Source organism: Elaeis guineensis, chromosome 5 (genome assembly GCF_000442705.2).
Source record: "Elaeis guineensis isolate ETL-2024a chromosome 5, EG11, whole genome shotgun sequence".
NCBI classification, from domain to species: domain Eukaryota; kingdom Viridiplantae; phylum Streptophyta; class Magnoliopsida; order Arecales; family Arecaceae; genus Elaeis; species Elaeis guineensis.
Window position 1 is genome coordinate 123995297 of NC_025997.2, and position 9774 is coordinate 124005070.

At 36.1% G+C, this 9774-nt stretch overlaps 1 protein-coding gene across 2 annotated transcripts; it reads left to right on the forward strand.

Moving 5' to 3' along the window:
* The first annotated feature begins 1921 nt into the window (after window positions 1-1921).
* Window positions 1922-8810, forward strand: LOC105045990 (vacuolar-sorting receptor 1). Of its 2 annotated transcripts, XM_029264748.2 has the most exons (13): window positions 1922-2267; window positions 2379-2691; window positions 3751-4443; window positions 4560-4648; window positions 4752-4821; window positions 4903-4986; window positions 5088-5164; window positions 5258-5339; window positions 6978-7060; window positions 7150-7207; window positions 7445-7573; window positions 7986-8092; window positions 8440-8810. In XM_029264748.2, exons 2-13 carry the CDS (start codon window positions 2400-2402, stop codon window positions 8536-8538), a joined length of 1863 nt encoding a protein of 620 aa, XP_029120581.1. In that variant the 5' UTR covers window positions 1922-2267; window positions 2379-2399; the 3' UTR covers window positions 8539-8810. The 2 variants fall into 2 exon arrangements, with proteins under 2 accessions (XP_029120581.1, XP_073114502.1); XM_073258401.1 differs by having other exon boundaries at window positions 1922-2691.
* Window positions 8811-9774: the final 964 nt, after the last annotated feature.

Here is a 9774-nt window from a genome sequence, read left to right on the forward strand (position 1 = left end):
TTAATTTTATATGTTTTCGATTTTTCTCAGTAACTGTAGATGCCATTTGCTTTTCAAGTGCAACACTATGCTCCATTTTCTTTTATTTCTTTTATGAGAAAGAGGAATGAGAAACAACTAAGGTAAAATGTGTGCGTTATTATAGAATTTTTTCTTATTGTTAGTTAACCCAATACTTGCCACAATTGTCATACCACCCTTTAAGCAACTATAGATTCTATCTTTAGTTTGGAATGATGCATCTTCAAAAACTGGACCTCGATACATGATTCCCCAGATGAGCCTCATACAAGTTGACACGTAAGTTTCTTGGGCAACACTGCACTACATCCTTTTTTAATGTGAGTAGTGCTTGGTCGATGAGCATGTGATATTAATGGTTTCCTCATCATGTGAATTTTGCTTATCCTCACTATGATTTGGATATCGTCTATATCATGCATTCATGCTTTATATATTTTAGTAACCCCAAAAAAAGAAATTTTCTTGGATGATATTTCCCAAAAATTCTTTGTGCAATATTTTTTTATTTATATTATATAACTTTTATGCATCAGAAAGGATAGATTCATCAATATGTAATGTGATAATTGATTTGAGAATTTTTTTTTTTTTTTTTTGATAAACAGAATCTATGTTGTTTGTTTGCTGCTCAGACACCTCCATTTGGCCATTTATCAATAAATTCTCTTTGATCCGATCTGGCCTTTATTTGCATTTGTTGGGAGAATAGAAGGGAACTCCACTTTTACCGGCATTACCTAAATCTAGATTTATGGGGATGTATTATTGGAGTATTAAATAGCATCTACTGGCTAACAAAATGATGTGATCACTGAGGTCCGAGAGACTCCAATAAGGTTTGGTCTTTGTTTTCACTATTTTATTCCTATAATAACATAATGGTGATTGGCCTGCTAGTCTTCGACATATTAAATAAAACAAAAAACAAAAAAAAAAAGTCATTGCTTACACATAATAGATACTAATGATGCAATGCATTGTACTAAATATTGATATAATTATTAAAATCATTAATTAAGCTAATGTATTATTCGCATGGAAAAGTAGTTGATATGATCATAGATGATAAGGATAAGCTGGCAAAGACCTATCATGAGCCTATACGAATACAAAATCACAATACATTACGAATATAAATTGTTAGATTATTATTTTTACCTTAGTTTCTTTAAATTAAGATTGTGTGCAATTTTTCTCACATTTTTGTTAATAGGTTGTCATATTATTAAACTTGTAACATAATTTTGGATAAAAATTTTATATAGTTAGTGGACCATTAAAATATGATCATTGTTAACACCTTTTGCTTGCATATAATTCCGGTAAAATCTCTCTTGTATAAAAATATTTGATAAATTAATATTCATATAGTTTCAATTAATTGGCCGAAGTTTGGATGGTGATGATTATAGTCACGAGCTGTTTAGTAGTTACAAGATATTCCTCACTTAACCAGTCTCAAAAATTACATTCTTCGTACGGAACAAATCTGTTAAACAAATATCTTCAATCACCATCATACTAATTATATTTACAAAAAATATATTTTTTATAATTATAAAATTTGATTATTATAGTGTATATATATATATATATATATCTTCTTATCTCTCGATATTTTTTATTATAAAGATGGTTCGATCATATTAGATTGAGCACATCCAACAAAATTAAAAAATAAAATATGCTTAAAAGTAACAGGAGTAGCCACGGCCTCGTCTTCCGGATGCTTAGCAACGAAGATGACGGCCTAATCCGCCGCCCCCTCTCATAATAATTTTTCCCCCCCGCATCTCACACCGTCCATCATATTTGATGGACAGTCAATCATACGGTTAAAAATATAGATCATGATGAATGATGTCTTGTTATAAGTATTAGTGCGGAGTCGGTTAACTCGAAAATTCTGAAGAGTGGAAGCTGCAAAGGCGAACACGTCGCTGCAAGCAGCCCTGCTGCTACGAAAAGAATCCCACCCCCTCTCTCCCTTCTCAAGCCCTAGAACCAGAACCAGTAAAAGACTTCCCTTGTTGGAGAGATCCGACTTCACAATTCGTGTTGGCTTTGTTTATCCCATCGCGTCTTTAAATAACGATCAGCATCTCCCTAATCGGCCTTCTCTTCAAAATCCGATCTTTCGAGGGGAAAGAAGCTATCTCAACAATTTTTCTTGGATTTTATAGCTGTCCGCAGAAAAATTTGGTTTTTTGATCTGTTTTTTCTTCCTAGATCGAGTTTGTGAGGTAAAGATTGGTTTTTTATGATTGCAGTTTCTCTAGCTGAAGTTTTAGATCTATCGATCTGGATTTTTCTCCCTAAGTGAGCTTTATCATTTTTCTGGGAGATTGCCGTAGGGTTTTTATAGTTGGGGAAGAATGAGAGGAAAGCTGTGGTTCTCGGTCTGGGTTCTGTTTCTCTGGGGCTCTTCTTTGGGGAGATTTGTGGTGGAGAAGAATAGCTTGAAGGTGACTTCACCTGAATCACTGAAAGGGATTTATGAGTGTGCTATTGGGAATTTCGGTGTTCCCCAGTATGGTGGGACGATGGTCGGGATCGTGGTCTATCCGAAGGCGAATAAAAAAGCCTGCAGGAATTTTGCTGATTTTGACATCTCCTTCAAATCTAAGCCAGGAGGGTTCCCCACTTTTCTTCTTGTGGACAGAGGAGGTGAGATTTGATGTTATTTATATTAAATTTAATTTACCGTGTGTTTCATTTCGATCCATATGATTCACCAACAGTACGGATTTTCTTGAGCTTTTTGGTGTGTCTTTTTTTCCTGCTTAATCTTGAATTGGCGAGGATTTTTTTTTTTTTTTTGGTTCAACTATAACTGTGCAGATTTTTTTTCTTTTTTTTTTTTCATTCGGCTGGGTTTAAATTGTTCCAGAAATTTTTTTTTCCCCCTCTTGTTGCTCCCCCCTCCCCCCCAACACACACACACACCACCAAGAACAAAATAAAGTGGTCTGAACCTTTTGATTTTTAGTTTCATGTATTGCATACCATCTTATGTATTTGCTCTTGTAAAACAACTATTAGGAAATTAAAAAAACTGGGGTGTTTTATGTTATGTTGGCATCTTTTTAGCTGGATTTCACATTTGTTAGCTCTTGCGTCTTGGTTTGAGTGATGTTTTGTCATTTGATTGTGCTAGTGGAGTCTGATAACTGATTCATGAATTTGCTAGTTATGAGATGTTTCCATGTTCAGCATCTTTAACATGATTTTGGTGAGACATATTTGCTTGTGAGAATGTGGATCCTGTCCTAATTATAGGAGGCAGTCTAAAGAACTGATTGAATTTTGGGAGCTAGATATGTAGAAAGCTACATGTCTCTATCCTGTTGAAAGTGCAAAATCTTTCTATTTCTTTCAAGAGTGATTCATATGATCATCTATAATTGATTGAACAGCCTACCAGTGGAATCATACTCACTCCAAGTATTATTTCATATTCAAGCACATAATGAATATTGGCACTTCCCTTAGCAATTCTATTTGGTTTCAAGTTTTTATTTTTAAAGAAAATCTAATTTTTTATTAATTTACTGGTTTTCTTCTTAATGATAATTGCATTTTCTTCAAAACACTGCTATTCATACTCATCTGTGGTTTATAGTTCATATCTAACGATGATAGGCTGTTGAAACTCTTAATACATTGATTATTTTAGATTCCTCCATGTGAACTAACTAATATTCAATTCCTTCTCATGATGAGCAGATTGCTACTTTACAGCAAAGGCATGGAATGCACAGAATGCAGGAGCTGCTGCAATCCTTGTTGCTGATGATAAGGTAGAACCTTTAATAACAATGGACACACCTGAAGAGGAAAGTGGTGGGGCAGATTATCTTCAAAACATCACAATTCCTTCAGCACTTATTAGCAAGAGCTTTGGTGATAATCTAAAAAAAGCACTAGAAAATGGTGACATGATTAATGTCAATTTGGACTGGAGGGAATCTCTACCTCATCCTGATGAGCGTGTGGAGTATGAGTTTTGGACCAATAGTAATGATGAATGCGGCCCAAAGTGCGACAGTCAAATTGAGTTTGTAAAGAGCTTCAAAGGGCCAGCACAAATAATGGAGAAAAAGGGCTATACCCAGTTTACACCGCATTACATTACTTGGTACTGTCCTGAAGCTTTTATCCTGAGCAAACAGTGTAAATCGCAGTGCATCAACCATGGCAGATACTGTGCCCCTGATCCAGAACAGGACTTCAGCAGAGGTTATGATGGGAAAGATGTGGTGATCCAAAACTTGCGGCAGGTCTGCGTATTTAAGGTTGCTAATGAAAGTGGGAAGCCTTGGCTGTGGTGGGATTATGTGACTGACTTCTCGATCAGGTGCCCAATGAAGGAAAAGAAGTACACAAAGGAATGTGCTGAAGAAGTAATCCAATCACTGGGTAAGTTTGACAGTTTCTTCTACCATCTATGCTGTTTGATAGGTTGCTTTACTGATCAGGGTAAGCATATCTGTGCTATTTAGGCAGGATCAGATGATTTTTGATGGTTTGTACAGGTGTTGATCTCAAGAAGATAAATAAATGCATTGGAGATCCTGATGCTGATGAAGAAAACCCTGTGCTTAAAGCTGAACAAGATGCTCAGGTGAGCCTGACATTCTTGTACTAGGTTATACTATCTTAATCATGACCATGGCATTATCTATCCACCTGATTTATTACTCATATCTTGTAATTTCTAAACTTAGATTGGGAAGGATTCTCGTGGTGATGTTACCATATTACCAACTCTTGTCATTAACAATAGACAATACAGAGGTGTGTTTTGCAAACAATTATGATGTGCACAGTGGTTCTATAGGAGACCACTGAGTGTTTCTTTAAATCACTTGTTTTCAGGTAAGCTGGACAAGAGTGCCGTGCTTAAAGCAATCTGTGCAGGTTTCCAGGAGACCACTGAGCCAGCTGTTTGTTTGAGTGAAGGTATCTGATTTATTTGTAACTTGCCTTACATTGCCAATCTCATGATATACGTGTAGGAGATTTATTTGTATTTGTTTACTTATTTGATGTTGATTTTGCAGAGATAGAGACAAATGAGTGCTTGGAAAATAATGGTGGATGCTGGCAAGATAAAGCTGCAAATATCACCGCTTGCAGGGTATTTGTTTTATTATGCATCATGTATCATCCCTTAATGTATTAAATATGTGTTTTTGTGCTATAATTTTGCATCAAATTTATCCTAGTACAGGATACCTTTCGTGGAAGAGTATGTGAGTGCCCTTCCGTGCAAGGTGTAAAGTTTGTTGGTGATGGATACACCCACTGTAGAGGTATGATATTGATCAAATCATTAAAAGCAGCCCGATTATGTATTTATCTATTTTTCCTAATGTTAAGTTGTACTAGGTAGCATTTGGACCAATCAGGTATCTGCTCTGTGACGTACTTCTGCTTCCTCAGTATTTATTATAAATGAATGGGCATGTATCATGCATTTGAAGCATGGCTGCTCCATATTTCCAATAGAAAGTAGCAGCAAGATGTTTCTAATTCCATGGCACCCAAACGTCTCCGTCTAAACTTGATTTTTTTCAAACAGTCATTAGGCTATCCTGTTTCTTGATGGTTAAAGTATTGCAGTGAGTTCCAATACTGATACGAGCAGCATGTTGACCATTAATAATTGTCGTAATCATCATTGTCGTTACTCGAAATTTTAGGTATTACTTTTTCCACCCAAAGTGATTGAAAATGCTGCCATTATAATAACTGTATAACATCCATTTCAATGCCTAACCTAAGCCTGAGGTTGAGACTGTTGGCTCTCTAGCTTTTATGGTCTTTTATGCTTTGACCCTCATAAGATATGCATATTCAGATGTTGATACAAGCTCAAAAACTAGACTAGACATAAGACAAAAATATCACTAATGTTTAAATATTCTAAGTATCTTCAGTGTCTAATTAGAGAAAGAAAAGAATATGTATATTCAAATGTAATTTATGGATTTATTTTTTGTCTGAAATCTAAACATTCGTCCATCACCATGATCATGTTTTGAACGTGCCATCTCATCCTGAGAGCTTAAATGCAGAGAACTATGGAAGTACATGACATGCTTCTTTCTAAAACACACTCATTATTTGTAAACAGTGTATTTTTATTTGTTTTGTTCTGTATGTTTTTCGGTTCTTTAAGTGAGTTGTTGTTGTTCTACAAAAATAATCAATACTTTCTGGATCAGTAAGATAGCAGAAGATTAATATTTATCAGTTTTCATGGGATCAACAATTTAAATTTTAAATGCATTTGTAATGGAGACCATGCAAGATGCTTATCTGAAAAAGAGAACCGTGCTACTGGCTTCCACAGGGTCAAATTTGATGAGCTATTATGAGATAAACATTGGCTGTGAGAACCAGAGGATTATCTGGAAATCCCATAAGTGATCTGAGGGATATAGAAGTTACAGCAGATAAAAATATTTTTGGGAGATTGATTTCAATCCTGCTTTTTGTTGTGAATCAATCGGATGGTTTTGATGAACATTTAGAATTCATTAGAACTTGGAATGTATCAAACCAAACTGGCAATACGTATCCCTTCAAGAGTGGTTGGCAGTGTGGATGAACAAGCAATCCATCATAAGTTTGAGAACATTCTACAACTAGTTCCCAATCTGAGAGCAACCCTCAGCTGAAACATTGAATGCATTCTGTGTAAGTGCTTCCTTTGTGCAAAGCTGATGATTTGTTCACCATGAAGGGGCTCTCACAGGCACATCCAAATATCCAAATTCATCTCAGTTATTGAATGAGGCAATTTTCATAAATGTGAAATTTTGCTGCCTTTTCATATGTTTTCATTTATAGGCTCATCTTTTTGCTGTCAATATAATTGCATCCTTTAGAAGCAAAATGACCATGTACAACCATCAATTTGTAGACATGAACTTTTTGTACTTCAGCTTCAGGATCTGGACGATGTGAAATTAACAATGGAGGCTGTTGGAAGAAAACCAAAGATGGCAAGACATACTCTGCCTGTGTTGTAAGTGTTTCAAAGGAAGGGTCATTTTGTTTTTTATATTCTTTTAAGCATGTCCTTCAATTATAAGAATTTTATTATGGATAATGCAGGATGATGGATGCAAGTGCCCACCCGGCTTCAAAGGTGATGGGGTCAAAACTTGTGAAGGTATTTTCTTACGGGGGCTTCCTTGTATTTTTGAAAAACTTAACTAAAGATTTACCTGTTTTATCTAGCTTTTGAACCTTCTGGGTCACAACCTTTTGGAGACAAGGTTATGCATGCATGTGTATAAATCCAATCATGTTCATTTTGGCATTCCAGTTCAGTTTGCACTGCTGAGATGGCATTCATGTGTTCGAGTTCTCTATTTTATTATGCATTTCTAATCATATTTCTTTTCAGATATTGATGAATGCAAAGAAAGGACTGCTTGTCAATGTTCAGCATGCAAATGCAAGAACACGTGGGGAAGTTATGACTGCAGCTGTAGTGGTGATCTGTTGTACATTAAGGAGCATGACACATGCATAAGTGCGTATTTTTTTGATCTCATATTTTATATGTTTGATATCTTTTTCTGTAGTACAAAACCTGAGTAATGAGAAATGCGTATAAATATTTTCTCAACAAGAAACTACTCATAAACATGAAGGTGCAGCAGGGTATCAAACTTTTACATATTATATTACTAGACGTGCATGAAAATTAAGTTGGGTTCAAAAAGGATTAATTGACATCTATGGTCTTTGACTTTTCACATTGCCATCTTAGTCATGTGGCACTACAGCAGTTTCGAAATATGATGGATCAATGAAAGGATTTTCACCTGCAAAATTTTATTTTGGAGTATTCCTTCCTAATAGGTTGTAACAGTTTTAGTATTGCTATACCAGTTTGGCTTATACGGTTGTGGTTGTGTGTTGCATGTGGAAATGTTGTGCAGGTAAAAGGGCCACCACAGAGGTTGGCTGGAGCTTTTTGTGGGTTATTTTCTTTGGCCTGGCAGTAGCTGGAGTGGGAGCCTATGCGGTGTACAAGTACAGAATCCGGGTAAAACTTAGCTTAATAACCTTATCAACTTTGCTCAATTTCATCATCTTTCTGTACATTTATTCATGCTCGATGCTTTGAAGTTTTGAACTTGCTTGCATTAATAAAATTGATTTTTTCAGTAGTAGTGCTTTTTAATAGAAAATAGTGAAATATATGAAATCTTTTTTTTATCTTTTTGATCTTTACATTATCTGTATTCTGTGCGTTAATCTATTATGCAATACAAAGCTGGTTGATCTGTGCGTGTATAAGTTAGACTCTGTACAGGTTTAGATTTTCTCTTTCGTTACTGAATAAATATTATACATCAGCAATCTGATTTTAGTTCCTCACTTTGTGGTCAGAGCTACATGGATTCAGAGATACGTGCCATCATGGCTCAGTACATGCCATTGGACAATCAAGGGGAAGCTCCCAATCATATCCCTCATGGGGACATCTGAGTCGCAACAGCTTGTTGTGGGAAGGAGAGCAAAAAAAAAGGGGGGGGTTGTCTGCCACCAGTTGCCCGTTTTAATGGGATTATATTTGTACTAGGCTAGGATTCGCACAGGTTGGTATGGTTGCTACTCCCTTGATTATGAGGAATCTAGGCAGCTTTTATGTAAATTTGAAGTTCATCGATGGTTCAGGTGTGTAATGCTCTCCTGCTATTTGTAACTTTTGGACCACAGACCACAGATCTATGCGATGAATAATGTGAATTTCTCCCTCATTAGATTGTCAGACAAAGCAAAATTGAATCTTATGATGTTGCTAGTGGGTGTAACGATTTGTCAGGTGAATTTCTTACTGATTGTTGGGGCGGCAACAATTTTCTGATCTGGGTACAAGTATCCGGAGTGGTGTACTTGCATTACTTAATCACAGTTCAACATTATTCCAGAGGTTGAACAGTATTCAACCCTTGTGGCAACGTTGTGCTTCGCTGTTGCCTTTTATGGTGGAGTACCCAGAAGGCTGAGGAGAAATTGCTGGCTGAGAATGTCAAGACTGTCTTACAGTTTTTTTTTGGCTAATTAATATGGTTGCATTAGAGGTTGAGCATTTTTTATGCTAACCGATTCTATTATTTTTTTTTTTTTTTTTTTTTTAAAAATTCTTACTAGACTTTTTTACTAGCTTATGGCCAGGTTGCTCTAGTGCTATTTCGACCGTGTGAATCCAAAACTTTTAACCGACTGGCTCCACTATCAGCCGTAACCTCTTCTCACCGGTCAGAGCCCGACGTAAACGTAACAAATATTTTCTGCTCTCACTTGTATTTATAGAAATTGAATTTGGTCCTTTTCGGATGCCCGAACAGCTCGTGGGAAGAACATTCGCTATGATGCTTGTCGTTGGAAGATCTTAGAGGCAGGAAATAAGAAACTTTTCTAGTTAGAAAATTTTCCTTAAAAGAGGAGGAAAATATAAATCATAATTCAGGTTGAACCGTAATCCTCCTTTTTCTTTCCTTTTTAGGGTTATATGCTTGGGAGGGTTTTGGATTTCAGTGTTTCTTCCTCTCAAGTGGTCATCTCCTCATATCAACTCTATCCCAAGCATTGGCCCTCTGGCAATCTACGCCTCCACAAAGCTGCAAACGAGAACACACTGTGAATAGCTTGTGCTTGCTTCTGTAAACAACTTTAACGTCCATTGTTGATCTTAACTCGACCAGTGTTTTAAACAAACAC

Bases quoted from the DNA above. Each gene is read 5' to 3' on its own strand.
- LOC105045990 (XM_073258401.1), top strand. From the start codon at position 2,400: ATGAGAGGAAAGCTGTGGTTCTCGGTCTGGGTTCTGTTTCTCTGGGGC. The intron at 7,061-7,149 runs GTAAGTGTTTCA...TGGATAATGCAG, and splicing joins AGACATACTCTGCCTGTGTT to GATGATGGATGCAAGTGCCC. The intron at 7,574-7,985 runs GTGCGTATTTTT...AATGTTGTGCAG, and splicing joins GGAGCATGACACATGCATAA to GTAAAAGGGCCACCACAGAG.